General features: G+C 40.7%; 1 protein-coding gene across 2 annotated transcripts in view; it reads right to left on the minus strand.

The window, feature by feature from the left end:
* OSBPL11 (oxysterol binding protein like 11) overlaps positions 1-20,194 on the minus strand; it is an 80,845-nt gene extending 60,651 nt beyond the window's left edge. For both annotated transcript variants that reach the window (XM_060198214.1, XM_007537012.3), the window contains exon 1: positions 20,006-20,194. In XM_060198214.1, coding sequence (XP_060054197.1) covers positions 20,006-20,190 — 185 coding nt within the window. In that variant the 5' untranslated portion in view covers positions 20,191-20,194. The remainder of the gene's footprint in view (positions 1-20,005) is intronic.
* Positions 20,195-24,171: the final 3,977 nt, after the last annotated feature.

Here is a 24,171-nt window from a genome sequence, read left to right on the forward strand (position 1 = left end):
AGCTCAAATTAATTATTTTTAATGACAAAATTTATACTGAGCTTATTCTCTTATGTTTGCCTGGGATGAAGGAGTGGCATAAAGTATCACTCATAAAAACCCAGAATTGGGAGTCAGGAGGTAGCCCAGTGGGTTAAGCACACGTGGCACAAAGCGGAAGGTCTAGTCCCCTGCTCCCCACCTGCAGGGGAGTCACTTCAGAAGCAGTGAAGCAGGTCTGCTGGTGTTATCTTTCTTCCCCCCTCCCCCGTATTCCCCTCCTCTCTCCATTTTTCTCTGACCTATCCAACAACGACATCAATAACATAACTACAACAATAAAACAAGGGTAACAAAAGGGAATAAATAAGTAAATAAATGTTAAAAATAGACCTACACTGATAAATCTTGTTTGAAATTGTGTTTCATTTTTGCCATGGTTTGGTGTGGAATAACTTTGAAAATCACCTACTTTATACTATAAAATACAAAAGAAGTGGTCCGGGAGGTGGCGCAGTGGTAAAGCTTTGGACTCACAAGCATGAGGTCCCGAGTTCGATCCCTGGCAGCACATGTGCCTGAGTAATGTCTGGTTCTTTCTCTTTCCTTCTATATTTCCTTCTATCTTTCTCACAAATAAAATCTTTATAAAAAAAAAGATTAAAAAAATACAAAAGAAATTTAAAACTTAAATTAAAAAATTCAAATTAAAATTAATTTTATCCATGATTTTGGACTTATTTAGTTAAAAAAAAAAATCACCTAAACAGCATGATGAAAACTGAAAAGCAACTAGCAACCTTTTAGATACAGACATCAATGGCAAAAAGGGAAAGTTTCCACAAGCTGACAGAATAGTTGGAATAGAAAATTCCAGATGGCTAGTGCATGATGGAACATCCAAATATCATATAATAAATCAACATAGCTGAAGATAAAGATACTCTTTTTAAGACAAACAAAATGACCAAATTGTATGATTCATTTTTAAATATTTATTTATTCCCTTTTGTTGCCTTTGTTGATTTATTGTTGTAGTTATTGATCTCATTGTTGTTAGATAGGACAGAGAGAAATGGAGAGGAGGGGAAGACAAAGAGGGGGAAAGAAAGATACCTGCAGACCTTCTTCACTGCTTTTGAAGCAACCCCACACACACACAGGTGGGGAGCCCGGGGCTCGAACCAGGCTCCTCACACCGGTACTTGCGCTTTGCACCACCTGCGCTTAATCCGCTGCGCTACCACCTGACTCCCAAATTGTAAGATTCTAACAGCTGTGGTCTGGGAGGTGGCGGAGTGGACAAAGCATTAAATTCTCAACCATGAGGTCCCAAGTTCAATCCCCACAGCACATGTACCAGAGTGAAGTCTGGTTCTTTCTCTCCTTCTATATTTCTCATAAATAAATAAATAAATTCTTAAAAAATATATATTCTAACAGCTATTATTGGAGTGCAAAAAGGGGAATGTCTCAGGCAAAAACTTAATAGTTTAGAATAGTTTTAATATTATAATATTATTTATTTACATTATATACCATATTATATACTATATTTACTACTTAACATTTATTTTATTTTATTTTTTTACCAGAGCTCTGCTCAGTTCTGGCTTATGGTGGTGCGGGGGTTGAACCTGTGACTTTGGAACCTCAGGTATGACAGACAGTCTCTTTGCATAACCATTATGCTATCTACCCCTGCCTCATAATATTATATTATTTAATATTATAATTGTTTTAATAATTAATAGGCTTTTCACTATCCTTTCTTTAAGGTGGTTAAAGGTAAAGATTAAACCTAAAAATAAAAAAATCACATGGTTTGGTAGTATTTTTTTCTTACATTTCTCTTCCATTCTAAAAATAGCAAGCAACACTGCTAAACTTCTATATTTTGTTTTAGTTTTAGAGGTTTTTTTGTTTTTTGCAAGAGCACTGCTAAACTCTGGTTTATGGTGGTGCTAGGGATTGAATCTGGGAACTTTGGTGCCTTATGCATGAAAGTCTTTTGTATAACAACTATGTTATCACCCCATTCCTCTTACAGTTTTCTTGTGGCCAAAATGACAAGAAGACAATAGCTGTTAATTTATAAAATTTCAACCCGAGGGAGTCAGGCAGTAGTAGCACAGCAGGTTAAGTGCAGGTGGCACAAAGTGCAACGACCAGCGTAAGGATACGTTTGAGCCCCCAGCTCCCAACTGCAGGGGAGTCCCTTCACAGGAAGTGAAGCAGGTCTGTAAGTGTCTCCCCCTCTCTGTTTTCCCCTCCTCTCTCCATTTCTCTGTCCTATCCAACAACAACGACATCAATAATCACTACAACAATAAAACAAGGGCAACAAAAAGGGAATGAATAAATAAATATTTTTTAAAGTGTCAACCTGAACGTCTGTTAATTTTATACACTCACTGTCATGTTAAAACTGACAATGCCATATGTATGCATGTATCCATCCATAAGTTAGGGGAAAATATATACCTTAAAGCAAAAGTGCACAAGAGTTTGCAGTGAATCAATAAATGCAACAGGCACGTAGAAAGATCTAAAAAAAAGACAACATAAAGTTATTAATCAAATAGCTTCTACTTAGACCTAGATACCTCCTCACCTATTTCCTATTTCTCTCAATCACTCAAAAACTAGTGTTGTCAAAGTAAGGACTACAAATGCTGGATATGGGCAAGAGACTGGCATACTTCAGTGATGGCTCTTAGGTCACTACCAGGCCACCCCATCACCTGGGGCCCTAGTCAAGGGAGTCCTGGGATTCCCACACAGACATGAGGGGCTGAAACGTCTAACAGATCCCTCTCACCACTGTCACTGGTCATTTCCATCAGGAACAACATAATGGACCCCTTGGTGGGTCTTGCCTTTAATGTGGATCAACAATGGTAGTGACTGGAGCTGTGCTCTGGAGAAAAAAAAAAAACTGAAAAAAAAGAAACATGTAAAAATGTGAAAGACGTCTCCCTAGTCAACTAGGAATATCAAAGACCAGCTGAAACAGCAACAAGACAGGAATAGAACTACTTTGGGAACCCACCAAATCACCAGAACAACCAGAGACCACAACTTTGCCCAGACCTCCAGCTCTACACAGTTCAGAAACTTCTCTAAAGAACAAGGACTATAAAAGATCACCTGAGACTGCAACAAAACGAGACTAGGACTACTTTGGGAACCCACCAAGTCATCAATAAAAAAAAGTCCTCAGGCTATCATAGCCTACAGGGAAGAAAAGGGGCTTAACAGCCACTGTGCTTCAACTCAGGGATTGAGGTAACAATGAAACAACTGTTAATTTCCACAACTGTGAATTCTTTAAGTATCTTACTAAAGACACAAGTTAATGTATGCAAGAGTGATCAGTACACTGAAAAGTACTGAGAGAAGTAAAACACTATAATTAATGGTTAAACCAAGGAGAAACATTAGAGAAATGAGCATGGACAAAACTCTAGCTTAAAGTCCCTCAAAAGTAGAAGCACAAAAGAATGAGATCAATATTCAAATGCTAGTTGAGGAATTAAGTCACAAGAGTGAGGAAAGAGTCTGAAAGAATTGTCATCAGAATGCAGAAACAACAAATGAGACTCTGGAATAAAACACTAATTATTTCAAGGTCACTAGAGAACTGAAAGCTGAAATAGCTGAACTAAGAGCACATCTAGCTGAACAAGCTAATATAGTATCAGAACAGAGTGACAAAATAGCTGAGCTACAGAAAACAACAGAGGGTAGAGAGAATAGAATAAATGAGGAAGAAAACAGAATTAGCAACATTGAGGTTGAATTAGAGAAAACTAAGATAGAAGTAAGAGATCCAAAAAAGAGATTAAGAGATACTAAAAACAACAACAACAGAGATATATGGGATGATATCAAAAGAAATAAAATGCGCATTATAGGACTACTAGCAGAATAAAGAGAGGAAGGTGAAGAAAGCATTCTACAGGACATAATAGATGAAAACTTCCCTAGTCTAGACAACATCAGACATAAAGGTTCAAGAAGCCCAGAGGGTCCCAAACAGAATTAACCCAGACTTAAAGACACATCATATTTAGAATGAAAAGGAGTAAGGATAAAGAAAGGATCCTGAAGTCTGCAAGATAAAAACAAAGAGTCATCTACAGAGGAAAACCCATAAGATTAGCAGCAGATTTCTCCACACAAGCACTACAGGCCAGAAGAGGATGGCAAGATATCTACTGAGTGCTCAATGAGAAAGGCTTTTAACCAAGACTACTGTATCCTGCTAGACTTTCATTCAGACTAGATGGAGGCATAAAAACCTTCTTAGAACAAACAACAGTTGAAAGAATCAACTATCATAAAAACCTTCTCAGAACAAGCAACAGTTGAAAGAATCAACTATCACCAAGCCTGCCCTGAAAGAAGTTCTGAAAGGTCTCCTATAAACAGTCAGACCACCTTAAATAGGCCATCTATCAGAAAACTCTAAAAGTCTACAATAATGACATTAAAATATCTTCAATTTATAGTATCAGTAAATCTCAATGGCCTGAATTCATCTATTAAAAGGTACAGAGTAGGAAGATGGATCAGAAAATACAACCTAACCTTATGTTGTCTACAAGAACCCCACTTAACAAAACAAGCAGAAAAGGTAGCAGCTGGGTAGCACAGCATGTTAAGCGCACTTGGTGCAAAGCACAAGGACTGACTTAAGGATCCCGGTTTGAGCTTCCCGCTCCCCTCCTGCAGGGGTGTTGCTTCATGGGTGATGAAGGTATCTATCTATCTCTCCCCCTCCTCTCTCGATTTCTCTGTCCTATCAAACAACAGCAGCCGCAATGACAACAATAATAATGGCGACAACAAGGGTAACAAGAAGGGCAACAAATGGGAAAAATGGCCTCCAGGAGCAGTGGATTCATAGTGTAGGCACCGAACCCCAGCAATAACCCTGGAGGCAACGCAAAAAAGAAAGAAAGAAATGGTAGCAACAACAAATGATGGAGAGCTTGTGGGGTCAAAGGAACCCTCCTGTACTACTGGTGTGGATGTAAATTGGTCCAACCTCTGTGGAGAACAGCCTGGAGAACTCTCAGAAGGCTGGAAATGGACCTACCCTATGTTCCTGCCATTCCTCTCCTGGGGATATATCCTAAGGAATCCAACACACCCATCCAAAAAGATTTACGTATACTTATGTTCATAGCAGCACAATTTGTAATAGCCAAAACCAGGAAGCAATCCAGGTGTCCAACAACAGATGAGTGGCTAAGCAAGTTGTGGTCTATATACACAATGGAATACTACTCAGCTATTAAAAATGGTGGCTTAACTGTTTTCAGCCCATCTTGGATGGAGCTTGAAGAAATCATGTTAAGGGAGATAAGTCAGAAACAGAAGGATGAATATGGGATGATCTCACTCTCAGGCAGAAATTGAAAAACAAGATCAGAAGAGAAAACACAAGTAGAACCTGAACTGGACTTGCTGTATTGCACCAAAGTAAAAGAATCGGAGGGTGGGGGGGAGTACAAGTCCTGGAAAACAGGACCTAGTGGGGGTTGTATTGTTATATAGAAAACTGAGAAATGTTATGCATGTACAAACTATTATATTTACTTTTGATTGTAAAACATTAATCTCCCAATAAAGAAATTTAAAAAAAAAAAAGTTTCTGAGTTTGCTCTCTGGCACTGCATATAAAAAGATCTTTTTAAATTAATTTTTTTTAAAAAAATTATTATTTGATAGGACACAGAAAAATCGAGATAGAACAGAGAAAGACATCTGCAGCCCTTCTTCACTGCTCTTGAAGCTTCTCCCCTGTAGGTAGGGGCAAGGAGCTAGATCCTGGATCATTTTGAGTAGTAACATGTGCAGTGAACCAGGTGCGCCACTGCCTGGCCCCAAAAGATCTTTTTAAATAACTAAGTAAATCTTTTGAAAATTTCTATTCTTTTAAGCCCACATTGCTTAAGGATCCCAGTTTGAGCCCCTGGTTCCCCACCTGCAGGGGGTCAGTTTCGCTTCACTTTCTCTCCCCATCTTCCCCTCTCTCAATTTCTCTCTGTGCTATCCAACAACAACAGCAGCAATGGCAACAACAGTAATGACAATGGGAAAAAATGGCCTCCAGGAGCAGTGGGTTTGTAGTGCAGGCACTGAGAGCCCCAGTGATAACCCTGTAGGTAAAATAATAATAATAATTTTATTCTTTGGAACAGCTGTTTACTTCACAGATCTCCTAAACCCCTCCTCCAGAAGAGTGCTACAGTTAATGTGGAACAACTGCTCCACCTGGAGGTCATAATAAGGAGCTTTGTGAGTAAATAATCTTGTTCTCTCCTTCATAATTTAATTAATTTTCATTCTTTCCTTCTATTTAAAATGTGTCAGAGTTATAGGTTCTAGTGTTCCAGTTAATATGAATAAAATCTAGTTACTAAAGTGGATCACATCACATATGTGATTATGTTTATACAGAGAAAAGCAGAGATGATGGTTCAACAGATTTATACACTGAAAGTAATCTATGAAAAAGTTCAGGGTGGGGATACAGCATAATGGTTATGCAAATAGTGTCATTGACACTACAATGAATTTCAGAGGTCTGGTTTGTGTTAATGTCTTTGCTTATTCTGTATATAATAAAAAAATTTTATAAGAGAAACATTTGATGGTATGAGCTAGCTAATTTAATTAACTGAAAATCTTTTCCTTTACTAGGATTTATGAAAATTTGAAATTAATTCCCCATTGTAAAATGAGTACTGATTGGAAGAACACCATGAAGCATTTCTTCAGTTTTGACAAGACTCACTTCATGTGTGCTTTAAATTCAGGTCAAGTATTATGTCATTGAAACCTCTGACATCATCTCTCTATATTGCATAGTTTATAAAATACATGGTATGGTGGGGCCAAGTGGTGGTGCACATAGCTGAGTACACATGTTACAATGTGCAGGGGCCCAGGGTTAAGCCCCCGGCCCCCACCTGCAAGGGGCAAGCTTTACAAGTGCTGTAGCAGTACTGTAGGTGTCTCTTTATCTCTCTCCCTATCATCCCATTCCCTCTAGATTTCTAGATTTCTCTATCCAGTAAATAAGTAAAGGTAATAAAAAAAATTTTAATACATGGTATGCTAGATATTATAACAGTAGAATCATTAAATATGATGTAAAGATTTTCATCTTTGGGGTAGCAATAGATAGCATAATGGTTATGCAAACAGACTATCATGCCTGAGGCTCCATAGTCCCAAGTTCAGTGCTCTGGTAAAAAGAAAAGAGGAAAAAAATTTTTTTTTCATTTTTAATTTTAAAATAAAATTTACGGGAGCCGGGCGGTAGCGCCGCGGGTTAAGCGCAGGTGGCGCTAAGCGCAAGGACCGGCATGAGGATCCCGGTTCGAGCCCCTGGCTCCCCACCTGCAGGGGAGTCGCTTCACAGGTGGTGAAGCAGATCTGCAGGTGTCTATCTTTCTCTCCTCCTCTGTCTTCCCCTCCTCTCTCCATTTCTCTCTGTCCTATCCAACAACGACAACATCAACTACAACAACAATAACTACAACAACAATTAAAAAAAGACAACAAGGGCAACAAAAGGGAAGATAAAATTACAAAAAAAAAAAAAATTCAACCTATTGTGTCTGAAAAAAGAAATGTAGTGGGAGTTGGTCGGTAGCGCAGAGGGTTAAGCGCAGGTAGCGCAAAGCGCAAGGACCAGCATAAGGATCCCGGTTCCCCACCTGCTGCAGGGGAGTCGCTTCACAGGCGATGAAGCAGGTCTGCAGGTGTCTATCTTTCTCTCCTCCTCTGTCTTCCCCTCCTCTCTCCATTTCTCTCTGTCCTATCCAACAACAACGACATCAATAACAATAGTAATAACCACAACAATGGCAACAAAAGGGAAAATAAATAAATCTTTAAAAATAAATAAATAAATATTTAAAGAAAAAGAAATAAATATATTATACACATGCAAAGCTATAATTATGGCTGACCATTGATGACATTATGCTATATAAAATAAACCAGACACAAAATGAGTTGTCAAATTAATAGAGGCAAAAGGCAGAATAGTAATTGCCAGGGACTAGGAAAAGAAGAGAGGAAGTGGGAAATTAATGGATACAGAGTTTCAATTTAGGATGATGAAGTTTTGGAGAATAGTGGTGATAGTTTGCACAACAATATGTATGTACTTTATGCTACTAAGCTGTACAATTAAAAATGATTTAAATGGGGGCCAGGCAGGGGAGTGCCTGGTTAAGCACATACATTACAGCATACAAAGATCCAGGTTCAAACTCCCAATTCCAACCTGCATCAGAGAAATTTTACAAGTGGTGAAGCAGTGCTACAGGTGTCTTTCTCACCTCTCTTCCTCTCATCTCTCCTTTCCCTCTCAATTTCTCTGTCTTTAGCCAAAATAAAAATTAAAAAAAAAAAAAAGGTTTAAGTGGGGCTAGGAGATAACTTACCTGGTACAGTGTGTGCCTCATGATGAATGAAGACCTGGGTTAGAACTTTGGCACTATATGGGAGTACTGTGGCACTGGGGGAAGCTCTACAAATGGTAGAGCAGTGCTGTGGTGTCTCTCCCTCTTTCTCTGTCTCTGCAATAAAAGTCAGCCCAAGAGTGGTGAAACCACGTATATATGAGATCCTGTCTCCAAAACAATAATGTTAATCTAGTAAATTTCAGGATACTTGCGTTTCAGGAAAGGAACAAAGGAAGAGAGGGGAAGAGGAAGAGAGAAAGAGAAAGAAGAGTGGGGGGTAAGTATCTCACATAGCAGAACACACACATATTTATCATGCCTTAGGACCTGAGTTCCCATCCCTGGCTACCACATGGGAGATCATGCAAAGGGAAAGCTTTACAAGTTGTTGAGTAGTACTATGGTATCTCTCCCTTTCTGTTTCTCATACTCTATCTAAAAATATGAGTCTGCTGGGAGCAGTGGAATCATGCAGGTGTGAAGCCCCAGAAAAAAACTGCTGGCAAAAAAAATAAATAAATAAAAATTTGATCACTTTATTGCATGCTGAATGATCCCTTTGTACTCTTTCTCAACTGGCCCCAAATTTGAATAGTCTTATTTATTTCTTTATTAACTTATTTATTTTACTTTTTTCTTGCCATCAGGATTATCCATACGGCTCAGTGCCTACATGACTCTACCATTCTCAGTGGTTATTTTTTTTCTTTTCTTTTTTGATAAGAGGGTGAAAGACAGAAAACTAGAGATAACAACAGGAGATACCACAGGACTGCTTCATCACTTGTGACACATACCTCACCCCTGCAGATGCTCCTTTGTGTTGACTAATGGCTCAAACTCAGTTTTTTGCACACGGAAATATGTGTCCTCCTCTGGGTAAGCCACTATTAGGCCCCCACTCCGGATGTTCTTTATCCCCCCCACCTTGGATGTTCTTTATTGATCCCTCAAAAAAAAAAAAAAAACAGCAGATAATAAATGATAGGGTAGAATACAAAGGCCTACGAATTTTGAAGATACTACAGAAAACTCCAAAGAACATAATATTCCAGCTCTTCTCAGCCTGCATTTTGACTAAAATTAAGTTATACCCCCTGCAGGGGGAGACAACATGAGAGCTATACAAAGAAACTGTCATGCTTGAAGTGCCAAAGTTCCATGTTCAGTCCTCTGCAGCACCATAAGCTACAGCTGAGCAATGCTAAGGAAGGAAGGAAGGAAGGAAGGAAGGAAGGAAGGAAGGAAGGAAGGAAGGGAGGAAAGGAGGAAAGAAGGAAGGAAATAACATCATTTTGAGATACTTTAAATCACTAACTCTAGCTGTCCCCCTCCCCCAGAGTACTTGTTTTGCTAGGCAGTTATATATATATATATATCACTAAGAAACAGCTGTAAAATGTTGCCTATAAAAACAAACAAACAAAACATGCAGGGAAACAGCTGGACTTAATAGCACATCAGACATGAATGCCTGAGGTTTCTAGTTCTATCCCCCATGTTGTGTATACCAAAGTAGTAATCTGGCTGGCTGTCTCTCATGTGAAACTCTAAATGCAATGAAACAGTAAACACTTAAACACAAAAACAATCCTATACATAACTTGATTATCTCAGACAACTGAGAAATCCTTCAGATAGATACTATTTAACGAGACTCAGTGAAAATGGAAAGTTCTGTATGGAAAAGCCGAAGTTATTCACTGTCTGGTTTAATACCGCACAGATAGAGATTTGAAATCCAGTGTGGGGGCCAGGGCATGACACTCTCAGTTAAGCATATATGTTACTGTGTGCAAGATTTAGATTCAACTCAAATAGATTCCTCTCTGCATTGTCACTGTCTCCATCAGAAACAACATAATAGACCCCTTTGCCGTCAATGTGGATCAACAATGGTAGAGGACCTTGCCGTCAATGTGGATCAACAATGGTAGAGAATGTTCCATCCTCCAAAGGGCAATTGGATAACATACTGTATCTACCACCTGTAGAAGATGGTTCCTGAAATTGGAACAACTCGGAACATTCTTACTCATGACCACAGAATGCGAGCTCAGACCTACAGGAATGCAGAGGTTACAAAGGCTCCTATGCTGAGTATGGGTCCCAGATCAGATCAAATCAATGGGGTTTACAGTCAACAATCAAACTTTTCCCATATTTGGGAGCTACTCTCTTCCCTGATCCAGCCTTCTAGACCTTTTTCCAGCCATGATATCATCTCCTCAGACAATAACTTAGGTACACCTGCATATCAAAGGTCAGGCTCATGAAAAAACTAGTATAGTTATGGGTCCTTTTGAAATATAACTAAAATAGGCCTACAAGCTATTTCCAAAACAGAGACTCCAAATCTTCATTTGCAATATTCTAGCCTTTAGTTTTATGATAAGTCAACAACTTTTTTGGCTCTGTATGTTAACTCTTTTTTTCAGCCACCAGGTTCCAGATGCTACCATGATGCCCAGACCTCCCTGGGCAGACGACCCCACCAATGTGTCCTGGAGCCCCACATCCCCAGAGCCCTATCCCACTGGAGAAAGAGACAGGCTGGGAGTATGGATCGACCTGCCAATGCCCATGTTCAGTGGGGAAGCAATTACAGAAGCCAGACCTTCCACCTTCTGTACCCCATAGTGACCCTGGGTCCATACTCCCAGAGGGACAAAGAATAGGAAAGCTATCAGGGGAGGGGATGGGATATGGAGTTCTGGTGGTGGGAATTGTGTGGAGTTGTACCCCTCTTATCGTATGGTCTTGTCAGTGTTTCCATTTTACAAATAAAAATTTTTTTAAAAAGAGAGAGAGAGATTAACAGAAAAAAAAATGGTTCAAGGGTGGGGGTATAGCATAATGGTTACGCAAAGAGACTTTCATGCCTGAGGCTCTCAAGTCCCAGGTTCAATCCCCATACCTCCATAAGCCAGAGCTGAGCAGTGCTCTGGTAAAAAAATTTTAAAAAAAGGTTCAAGCCCCCACTTCCCACCTACAGGGAGAAAACTTCATGAGCAGAGCTGCAGGTGCTTCTCTTTCTCTCTTCCTATCACCCTCTTCCTCTCTAAAATTCTGTCAAATTTTTTAAAATATTTTTTTAAAAGATTATGTATTCATTTAGAAGAAAAAAAAATCCAGTGATCTTAGCTGCCATTAAGTGTACTTATCTATTAACAGAGTTAAGAACATTCATCAAAGCAGAATTATGAGGAAAGAATACAACATAATACATTTCAAATGATATATATTTTTGAAACATATTTCAACATGGTAATGGCTCAACAAATATCGGCTCTTTTCCTCAGCTGGAATTTAACTCTTCTGCAGTCAGTCAACTCATTTTCTAAATCTGTCTTAACTTGTTATCTGATATATATGTGTATGTGTGTGCTGTCCTGGTGGGTATGTGTAAATACCAGGAAGTGGGAATCATGGGGAGCCAAGTTAAGAAGGTCCCCCTCACAGATGCTAATAGGAAATGGATTCCAGAAAGTTACCTACTATGGAAATGATTTGACAAGTGGACAATTGAAAAACAGCTTTTTTTTTTTTGGCCAGAGTCCTGTTCAGCTCTGGCTTAAGGGGGTATGGAAGATTGAACTTGGGTCCTTGGAACCTCAGAACTGAGATACTTTTGCAGAAATATTATATTCTTTTCCTGGTGAAATTTTGTTTCTAAAGCTGAGAGTCTGGGATTGTTGGAGAAGCAAGAGGAGCAATTAGGAGATTAGTTTCAATGGCTTAGCCCTGAGATACCAATAGAAATGTGTCAGTAGACTGAATAAAAGAAACTGTAAAAAGAAGACTGAAAGAGTAGAAGGTGTTATTGAGGAATGGAAGTAAAAATTGACCTTAGTCATTTTATACTGATTAGAAAATTTGAAGTGCATATGAGAACATGTTTGGTGCATAATGAACTAATTTGCCAGAGTGATTCAGTGGCATAATCGACCTGCTCTGAGAGATTTAGGACTTTGGAAGTAATAACAATTGTCTTCAAAATATCTATAATAAGGTCACTTCTAGCACACTTAATTTCTACAAGAAACTTTGGAGGAAGATGGGACGCTATTGTTCTCATTTTATAGTTAAAAAAAGGTCAAGATGAATTGGCCAAGGTTACAAGTCAAGTAATTTATTTAAGGCATGGTCGTTTCATTATTTACTAGTAGTCTACTAATACAGCAGATACTTTTCAGCCTCTGATATGTGTGAAGCTCTCTTGTTGCTTAACTAATCCTAATATTTGTGTATACCCAGAATAATGAAACTAGGAACACCTACCTCAAGGGTTGTTTTGGAAGGATCATGGAGGGGAAAAAAAAAAATCAATAAAGAGAAAGACCTCAGTTGTGTTTACAACTGTTCAGGGTGGTCCTTATAACTAGGTAAAGAAGTCAATTTATTAGTATTAAAGTTTTTGAAGGAAAATAAACTTAATTCTGGATCCTTTTTTTTTTTTAAAGCAGAGCACTACTCAGCTCTGGCTGATGGAGGTGCAGGGAATTGAACCTGGGACTTCAGAACCTCAGGGATGAGAGTCACTTTACATAATTATGCTATCTACCCTTGCCCCTTCCTCTTTTTCATAGTAAATGTTTAAAATTCATAAAATGTGCACATTCCATTTTATATTCTTTATGTCAGCTTTCAGAAGAATTTACAAATCTGCAAATATGCCATTTATTTATAAAGTGAGCAGAAGAGAACGACCCAAAAGAGGAACTGAAGAGCAAATTGGATTACATGAAGGGTTGGCTTTTTATTTTGGTCTCTCTGCTGACAGTAACAGACAGGCAGATCTCTTTTCCTCACTAGCAAATAGACACAGTTTAGTAATTGGGTAGAAGTCTGAAAATATATATATAGCACAGAAATAAATTTAGTAGTTAGACCCATGTATTTAAACACATAGAAAAATACCTATTTATGGGAGTCGGGCAGTAGCACAACGGGTTAAGTGCACATAGCACACTGTCGTAAGGATCCCAGTTTGTGGCCCCGGCTCCCCACCTGAAGGGGAGTCTGCTTCCCCCTGTCTTCCCCTCCTCTCTCCATTTCCCTCTGTCCTATCCAAAAACAACATCAATACCAACACAATAATAATTATAACAATAAAAAAAAACAACAAGGGCAACAAAAGGGAATAAATATTTTTTTAAAAGAACTAGATTCTTTAAAAAAAAAACTGGTGGGAAAAGATTGGACACTGGATAAAATGTTGGACTTGCAAGCATGAGTTTCACAGTTAAAAGATTCCTGGGATTGCATATGTCAGTGATATTCTGGTTCTCTCTTCTTCTCATCTAAAAAGAGAAAAGGAGAAGGAGCAGATAGCAGGGGATGGGAGAGAAGGGTGGAACTACAGCATATAAATTATGTGCACTTAATTGAGTCAGGGACCATTCTGATGACCTCTGCAACTTTGCTGAAAACAATGCTGCTGGATACCACATTGTATCAGAGGAAGTTCCATGAATCATGAAGTTGCACTGTGGTCTCTCAGTCTCTCTCTCACACAAAGAATAGAAATAATAAAAAAGTTGTCCTAGGGTAGTCCAGGAGGTGGTGTAGTGGATAAAGCACTGTATTCTCAAGTATAAGGTCCCAAGTTCAATCCCTGGCAGCACATGTACCAGAGCAGTGTTTGGTTCTTCCTTTCTCTCCTTTCTCACTAATAAGTAAATAAAATCTTTATTTAAAAAATTGTCCTTAAGAGCAGTGGCATCATAATAATCATGGTCACACACACATACACACACACAAAAAAAGTAAATAATAAAAGAAGGCTAATGGAGATAACCTATGAGAGTTATGGGACAACATCAAAAGGAATAACCTTCATATAATAGTGGTTCTAGAAGAAGAAGAAAAAATGATTTTTTTTGGGAGTCGGGCGTTGGCGCAGCAGGTTAAGCGCACATGGCGCAAATCGCCAGGACCTGTGTAAGGATCCCAGTTCGAGCCCCCGGCTCCCCACCTGCAGGGGAGTCGCTTCACAAGCAGTGAAGCAGGTCTGCAGGTGTCTGTCTTTCTCTCCTCCTCTCTGTCTTCCCCTCCTCTCTCCATTTCTCTCTGTCCTATCCAACAACAACGACATTAATAACCACAACAATGTTAAACAACAAGGGCAACAAAAAGGAAAATAAATTAATTAATTAAAAAAAATTTTTAATGATTTTTCCCCCTTTATTTTAGATAGTGACAGAGAAGCAGAGAGAGAGATATCACTTGGATAGTGTGCCGCTTTACTACACTGATGCAACCCAGGTTTGAGCCTGGTCCCCACCACACTGAACAAAGCAGTTATAATTTTTTTCTTCAGTGTGGTTAGGACCAGGTTTGAAACTGTGTTGTGTACATGGTAAATCAGCACACTATACAAATAAGCTATTTTGCCAGCTCTTTGGTTCTCTCTCCTATCATTAGAAAATCAATCTTTTTTATTATTATTTTGCACCCAACATTATCACTAGGGCTCAGTGCCTGTACTACGAATCCACTGCTGCTGGCAGCTATTTTTTCCCATTTCACTGGACAGAGAAATTGAGAGGTGAGGGAAGGACAGAGAGAAGGAGAGAAAGAAAGACTCCTGCAGACCTGCTTCACACCTTGTGAAGTGAGCCCCCTGCAGATAGGGAGCCAAGAGCTCGAACTGGGATCCTTGCACTTAGTACTACTGCACTTAATTGAGTGCTCAACCGTCCAACACCAATAAAATCTTGAAGGGGGGCAAAAGGTTTGAAATACTGTTATCGCCTACATCAAAGGTCCCAGGTTTATTTCACTACCACAAACCAGAGCTGAACAGTGCTCTGGTAAAAAAAAAATAAAAAAAAAAAAAAGGTAAAAACAGTGCTCTGGTAAAAAAAAAAAAAATTAATTGGGCGGTAGCGCAGCGGGTTAAGCACACGAGGCACAAAACTCAAAGACCAGCATACGGATCCGGTTGGAGCCCACAGCTCCCCATCAGCAGGGGAGTCCGCTTCACAAGGGGTGAAGCAGGTCTGCAGGTCTTCTCTCCCCCTTTCTATCTTCCCCTCTTCTCTCCATTTCTCTTTGTCTTATCCAACGATGACAACAATACAACAAGGGCAACAAAAAGAAATAAGTAAATAAATAAATGTTTAAAAAAAATCACACACACACACACACACACACACACACACACACACACGGGGGAGGGAGAGGAAGAATGAGCACCAGAGCATCATTCTAACATATGCAAATCTGTGCAACTTCCTGGGCTTTGAGAGTATTCTTAAAAGTCCACTGTGGGAGAGTATTCTTAAAAGTCCACTGTAGCTCAGCGGGTAAAGCGCACGTGGGGCCAAGCACAAGAACCCCTGTAAGGATCCTGGTTTGAGCCCCCAGCTCCCCACCTGCAGAGGAAGCACTTCACAAGTGGTGAAGCAGATTTACAGGTGTCTATCTTTCTCTCTCCCTCTCTGTCTTCCTCATGTGTCTCCATTTCTCTCTGTCCTATACAACAATAACGACAACAATAACTACAATAAAACAACAAGGGCAACAAAATAAAATAAATTAAAAGTCCCATTGTGGGGAAATAGCTCACTTGGATAATGTACTACTTTGCCATGTGCTATGGTACATGGTAGCCCAACCCCCACCACACTAAAAGAAGCTTCTGTGCTGTGGTTGGTCTCTCTCTCTCTCTCTCTCTCCCTCTCCCTCCGTCTCTATCTTTTAACAACAACAACAACAAAAATTCTCATCACATACACACATAAAAAATGTCATCACCAGAATTTCACTTCTCTAGGCCAATTTTTTCAAATAGAGACTCTCTTATTAACAAAAAAAAAGAAAGAAAGAAAGAAAGTAAGAAGAAATGATGTGTCCAAAGACATAGTTCAATGATAGAGCATATAACAGTCTCTTTAAACCACTGCTCAGCTCTGATTTATGTTGGTGTCAATGGTTGAACCTAGGGGTCTCCAAGCCTCAAGTGTGAAAGTCTTGCAAAACCATTATGCTAGTGCAGGGGTAGATAGCATAATGGTTATGCAAACAGACTCTCATGCCCAAGGTTCCAAAGTACCAGGTTCAGTACCCTGCACCACCATAAACCAGAGCTGAACAGTGCTCCGGTTAAAAAAAAACAAAACAGAGTCGGACGGTAGGGCAGCGGGTTAGGCGCACATGGTGCAAAGTGCAAGGACCCCTATAAGGATCCTGGCTCCCCACCTGCAGGGGAGTCGCTTCACAGGCAGTGAATATATATATGTATGAATATATATAGTTACAGTTACATAGTTATAAATAAGTCACTTGAAATAAGAAACCAAAAGCCAGGGATCGCCATAAGGATCCCGGTTCAAGCCCCCGGCTCCCCACCTGCAGGGGGATCACTCCACAAGCGGTGAAGCAGGTCTGCAGGTGTCTTTCTCCCCTTCTCTGTCTTCCCCTGCTCTCTCCATTTCTCTCTGTCCTATTTAACAATGACGACATCAACAACAACAATAATAACTAAAACAACAATAAAAACCAAGGACAAGAAAAGGGAAAATAAATATATAAAAAATAAAATAAAATAAAAGAATCTAAAAGCATTCATCATTTTATTAGTGTGGATAGTCAATTGTCTTGAATTTAGAAATAATTAAGAGTTAAAGAAATGGAATTAGTGTGTCTAAAGTATTTTTAAGATTTTATTTATTTATTCATGAGAAATGATAGGAGAGGAAGAACCAGACATCACTCTGGTATATGTACTGCCAGGGATTGAACTAGGGACCTCATGGTTGACAGTCTAAAGCCTTATCCACTGCACCACCTCCCAGACCACACTCTAAAGCATGTTTAAAGCATTTTGGTTTCTATTACTGTTTTTAGGTCTAAACTTGTAACCTCAGGGGGGAAACTTTCTGGAAGAGGGGGGCAGCAACACAAGACAATGAAGCAAACTGCTGTATCAATCTCCTAGAGGACAAAGAGACAAATCAAACTGAAGGTAACCTTGGACAAGTTAAATTGAAAATTGAAATTAAAAGTCAGTATGCAAGTGCCTTCTCTACTTATCTTCCTCTTTAAGGAAAGAGTTTTATTGCTATATAACTGAATTTGCCAGAGGCTTAAATATCTGTTTTTAATTTTAACTGTAGCTGTTTTTTTATATATTTATTTTCCCTTTTGTTGCCCTTGTTGTTTTTTATTGTTGTAGTTATTACTGTTGTTAGATAGGACAGAGAGAAATGGAGAGAGGAGGGGAAGACAGAGAGGGGGAGAGAAAGACAGACACCTGCAGACACTGCCTGTGAAGTGATTCCTCAGCAGGTAGGGAGCCCCTGGCTTTAACCATGATCCTTGGGCTTTGCACCACATGCGCTTAATCCGCTTAATCCGCTGTGCTAAGGCCCGACTCCCTGTAGCTGTTGTCTTTCCTTTTTTAAAAATATTTATTTATTCATTCATTCATTCTCTTTTGTTGCCCTTGTTTTACTGTTGTTATTTTTGTCGTCGTTGTCGGATAGGACAGAGAGAAATGGAGAGAGATGGGGAAGACAGAGAGGGGGAGAGAAAAACACCTGCAGACCTGCTTCACCGCTTGTGATTCCCCGCCTAGTGGGGAGCTGGGGACTCCAACCTGGATTCTTACACTGGTCCTTGAGCTTTGCGCCATGTGAGCTTAACCCGCTGCGCTACCACCCGACTGTTACTGTCATATAGTTGTCTGCCTTTTTCTTTCTTTTTCTGCTCTTTTTTCTTTTTCTTGCTATCTCCCCTATGACCTCCGCTTTTTTTTTTTAAATGTACTTACTATTGAGAGAACCAGAGCACTACTTTGGTACACAGAATGCAAGGGGTACAACTTGAGATCTCATCCACTATGACTTCCAGGCAGCAAATTTTTTGTCTTCTTAAACAGAATGTGCTTAAGAATAACATAAAGTCAGAGGCCAGGCAGTGGCACACATTACTATGCACAAGGACCAGGGTTTACGGTCCTGGTGCCAACTTGCAGGGGGAAGCTTCACAAACTAGGAAGCAAGTTTTGAAAGTTTCTCTCTCCCTCTATATCCCCCTCACCCTTCCTTCTCAATTTCTCTGTCTCTATCAAAATAAAACAGTAACCCAGAATAAAGTAAAACAATTAACTCCAGCTCACTGTGACTGAGATAACTACACTAGAAAGTAATATTGCTGAGGTTGCATATTAAGTTTTTCTTTCTTTTTTGATTTTTTTTTTTCCAGAGCATTACTCAGCTGTGATTTATGGTAGTGTGGGGGGACTGAACCTGGGACCTAGAAACCTCCCACAAGCATGCGTCTGCATAACCATTATGCTTATGCTATCTCCCCCAACCTGCAGGTTAGTTTTTCAAATCTTTGACTGCCCTGCATTGTTAGTTGTCATTTCCTCTATTACATTCTCTCCATAACCTTTTCACATTTGTGCTTACAACAGATTCCAGTGTGAAAATTATATAACCATTAATGCCCTACATAAGAAATAATAAGATTCAAAATGAAAGTAATGGAGCAAAGTGCATAGTTTTATCTCAACTCATCGCAGTGCTTTTAAGAAACCTGTTTCATTTTTCAATTAAATTAAGACGGGATTTTAAAGAGTTGAATATGTCACAAAACTGCCTTCTAACTACGTAGAATATTACTTTATCTTGTTTTCTTGAATCACATCAAAATATGCCTGCCGTGGTCCGGGAGGTAGCCCAGTGGTAAAGCTCTGGACTCTCAAGCATGAGGTCCTGAGTTCGATCCCCGGCACACATGTGCCAGAGTGATGTCTGGTTCCTTCTCTCTCTTATCTTTCTCATAAATAAATTAAATTAAATTAAAATATGCCTGCCAAGTCATAATTTTATGTGGGTTAGTCGTAAATTACATTTGCAAAAAGCTTCATGCAGACTCCAGAAGTGAGTCCAAATATCTCACAGGAAGTAAATAAATATAATGTCCTGTCCCACAACCATTCACCATTGTTATAACCTTCTACAATGTATTGTTAATACAGTCACATATATTCCACATATATGAATGCTTTTCACGACTAATTTACACCATTCACAAAGTCTTCGCCTGAATCCTTTTCAAGTTCCTCATAAACTTCACAAGAACTAGAAAGGGCTGGAGGCAAGCACACAGGGTGAATCAGTCTTTAAGAAATTGTTCCCTTAGCGCCACCATCTTGGGATAACTTGACTTCATTCTTAAAATCCTAAATGGTTATATGTCCCTATTAACATATCCAGATACATATCCAGATATCAGAAGTGAGTACAGAATTAAGCCAGAGGTCAAATTAACTCTAGGATTGTAAGGAAGTTCAGGGACAGACATATCTATGTATTCTTCAAGTCTTCAATAAATACCTGTTGAATGGGCAGATGGGTAAACTAAATCTTAAGCACTCAAGATGAGATCCCGGGTCCAAATAAAACATTATCAGTTGTTTCTGGGCAAACTACCAGAAACTGCAGAAATGCAGACTCCAGTGTCTCCTCCCCACCCCCCCGCTCCCACCTTGGAGAAGCGCACTGGAGACTGGGCCATACCTGTATTGCCAGCCTTTGGCACAGCCGCCGCGGCTGCTACCACTGCCGCTGGCGCTGCCGCTGATTCCACCCCCACAGCTACTGTTGCTGCTGTTCTTGTTCGGGGTCACCGCTGTGACCAGGCCCTCCAGCTTCCCTTCGCTCTCGGACACTTTCATTGTTGACACCGGTTCTGCCCCCTGCATCTTCACTCCCCAGTCCACTTGCCCTTCCTGGGCGCGGGAAAGCAACTCCAACAGAGCAGTAGGTGGTGAGATGGGACTGAAGGTGATCCCGACAGCTCTAACGCACGGCGGCTGCAGAGGGAATCATCCAATGGTCCGGGGACAAAAGACGCCTGCCCGCGAAGGGAAAACTTTTGAGGCCAGGGGTAGAGGCAGCAGGCGGACAGCAGAGGCGACAGGGGAAACCACCTCGCCAGGCGGGCTGGGGACAAACTCCGGAGAAGCAGCTGCGTGGGGTGGTCGCAGGCTCCCCAGGATAGAGGGCCACGGACAGGGCCCACCTGACCTCGGGGCTGACAGGCTGTTCCCGAGCACTTCTCCGCTCTATCCTCAGCCGTAGGGACCGGTCCGGCGGATCAGTAGTTCCCTCCGCAGCTCCCAAGGTGGCCGGACCGCCCGCCCGCGCACAGTGAGGAAGAGGGTGGAAGGAGGCCTCCGGGGCGGGGCCGCCTCTCCCGCCAGAGGCGAGTCGCTTGGGGAGACTTTCTTCTACGCCCTGGGCTCGGGATGCTCGACTGCGCTTCTGAGGGTTCCCGACGGCAGTGTGAGAGTTCTCCGGCAGTTCTCCAGGCCTCAGACCGAAAACCGCAGCTGCCGCCGAGCCGCCCCACCCACAGTGGGTCATCTGCCAGCCCGCCCGCCTTTCCCCGCCTTCTCTTCCGGAGCGGCGTGAGCTCACTTCCTCCCTCCCCCTCCCCCTCCCCCTCCCCTCCCCCTCCCGTGCCATCTTGGAACAGGGCAAGAAGCCCTGAAGGGGAAAGGGGATCCTGGCTTTCAGACCACTTGAGCCCAAAAGAGAAGCAAAGTGCACTATGCAGATAAGCTATTTTGCGGATCTATTTGCATTTTTCTTTTTTTAACATTTTATTTAACTTTGTTTAACTGGACAGAAAAATTGAGAGAGAAGGGGCATAGAGAGGAAGAAAGACATCTGCAGCACTGCTTTAGGGCTTGTGAAGCTTTCCCACTTCAAGTGGGGGCCCTTGTGCATGGTAATATGTGCACATAACCAAGTGCACCACCACCCAGCCCCCTCTATTTGTATTTTTTAATACCCTGACTCTCATATGACCAGAAAGAGGCATGTGAATTGTATCTTGGTCATTTATTCCTTGCTTACCAGTGCTACCATCTATAAAGGTATAGGGCAATCACACAGTATTATGAAAAGTTATTTCATATAATTCTCAGTGCAGCCTGGGAAGTGGTGCAGTGAATAGAATGTTGAACTTGCAAATATGAGATCCTGAGTTGATTCCCAGCACCACATGTGCTAGGATGATGTTCTGGTTTTTGGCCTTTTTTCTCTCTCTCATTCCCTTACCAGCTCTTCCCCAAGTAAGTGAACAAACATTTTTTTAATTGGTTAGGGAGACTAACAGTAGCATACCAGACTTGAATACCTTAGGCTTAAAAAATCAACTATTCAGGTGGGGAAGATAGCATAATGCAAACAGATTCTAATACCTGAGGCTCCAGAGCCCCAGGTTCAATCTCCTGTACCATCACAAGCCAGAGCTGAGCAATGCTCTGAGGAAAAAGAAAAAGTAAAAAATTCAGTCCCTGGCAACACCATAAACCGGTACTGAGCAATGCTCTGGCATGTGTGCGTTTCTTATTAAAACAAATAAGTAGCTTTTAAAATTAAATTTCTAAAAAGAAAAGAAAATGTGGTTTGGGTAGACAGCATAATAGTTATGCCAAAAGATTTTTCATCATGCCTAAGGCACATAAGCCAGAGTTGAGCAGTGCTCTGGTTAAAAAAGAAAAAAAAAAAAAAAACTTGCCCAATACAATGGAGGCAAAAAGGGACATGTACTTTCTTTTTAAAAAATGTTTTTGGGAGTCCTATGGGAGCGCAGCGGGTTAAGTGCAATGAATGGTTTAAGGATCTTGGTTCGAGCCCCTGGCTCCCTACCTGGGGGGGGGGGGGTGTCGCTCCACAAGCGGTGAAGCAGGTCTGCAGGTGTCTTTCTCTCCCCTTGTCTGTCTTCCCCCCGTCTCCATTTCTCCCTGTCCTTTCCAACAACGACGACATCAATAACAACAACTACAACAATAAAACAAGGGCAACAAAAGGGAATAAGTAAATAAATATTAAAAAATATTTTTATTTTATTATTGTATAGAGACAGGCAGAGAAATTGAGAGGGGAGGGGGAGAAAGAGACAGAGAGACACCTGCAGCCCTGCTTCACCATACTTGAAGCTTTTCCCCTGCAGATGGGAACCAGGGGCTTGAACCTGGGTCCTTGCACACTGTAATATGTGCACTTAGCCAGTTGTGCCAACACCTTGCCCCACCAAGACATTTACTTTCTTTTTTAAATTTTTTTAATTATCTTTATTTATCTATTGAATAGATACAGCCAGAAATTGAGGGAGAGGAAAGAGAGGGAAAGAGATAGACACCTGCAGCACTGCCTCACCACTTGTGAAGCTTTCCCATTGCAGGTGGGGACTGGGGCTTGAACCTGGGTCCTTGTGCATTGTAACATGTGCACTCAACCAGCTGCACCACCACCCAGCCCCTTCATCCCATTTCTTGAGATAATTTTGGTTTCACCAAAAAAATGTTCTTTTTTTTTAAAGATGCATGTATGTGGGAGTCGGGCGGTATGTGGGAGTCGCAACGGGTTAAGTGCACGTGCACGTGGGCAAAGAACCTGAGTAAGGATCCTGGTTCGAGTCCCCAGATCCCCACGTGCAGGGGCATCACTTCACAGGCAGGTAGGTCTTCAGGTGTCTACCTGTCTCTCCCTCTCTCTGTCTTCCCCTCCTCTCTCCTTTATCTCTGTCTTATCTAACAAAGACGACACCAATAACAACAATAAAAAATAACAAGGACAACAAAAGGGAAATAAATAAATAAATATAAAAAAATATTTTTTAAAAAAGATGTATGTATGTTTGTATGGATCTATGTATTTTTTACCAGAGCAAACACTGCTCATCTCTAGCTTATGGTAATGTGGGGTGTTGAACCTAGGACTTTGGAGCCTCAAGGAGGAATGTCTCTTTGAATAACTATAATGCTATCTCATTTACCCAAACTGTAGGTGTGTGTGTGTGTGTGTGTGTGTGTGTGTTGTGTGTGTAACTATATGTATGAAAGTATTTTACTAGAGCACTGCTCAACTCTGACCTACGGTGGTGCTGTGGCTAGAACCTAGGATAGCAGAGCCTCAAGAACTAAAGTTCTTTTGCATAACCACTATGCTATCTCCCCAGCCCAAGATGTGTTTTTATTTTATTTTATTAATTTTTAAATGTTTTAATATTCATTTATATATTTATTGTTGTAGTAATTATTTTGTAAAGTTTGTTTATTTAATCCCTTTTTGTTGCCCTTATTTTTTATATTTATTTATTTATTCCTTTTGTTGCCCTTATTTTATTGTTGTAGTTATTACTGTTATTGATTTCGTCATTGTTGGATAAGACAGAGAAAAATGGAGAAAGGAGAGGAAGATGGGGAGAGAAAGACACCTGCAGACCTGCTTCATCACTTGTGAAGCCACCCCCCCACACACAGGTGGGGAGCCGGGGCTCAAATCGGCTTGCTGTTTTATTGTTGTAGTTATTATTATTGTTGTTATTGATGTCGTCGTTGTTGGATATGACAGAGAGAAATGGAGACAGGAGGGGAAGACAGAGAGGGAGAGAGAAAGATAGACACCTGCAGATCTGCTTAATTGCTTGTGAAGCGACTCCCCTGCAGGTGGGGAGCTCCAACCGGAATCCTTAAGCCAATCCTTGCCCTTTGCCACCTGCACTTAACCCACTGTGCTACCTACCGCCGGCTCCCTTTGTAGTTATTATTGTTGTTGTTATTGATGTCGTCGTTGTTAGATAGGACAGAAAGAAATGGAGAGAGGAGGGTAAAACAGAGGGGGGAGAGAAAGATAAACACCTGCAGACCTTCTTTACCACTTGTGAAGCA

Source organism: Erinaceus europaeus, chromosome 9 (genome assembly GCF_950295315.1).
Source record: "Erinaceus europaeus chromosome 9, mEriEur2.1, whole genome shotgun sequence".
Taxonomy (NCBI): domain Eukaryota; kingdom Metazoa; phylum Chordata; class Mammalia; order Eulipotyphla; family Erinaceidae; genus Erinaceus; species Erinaceus europaeus.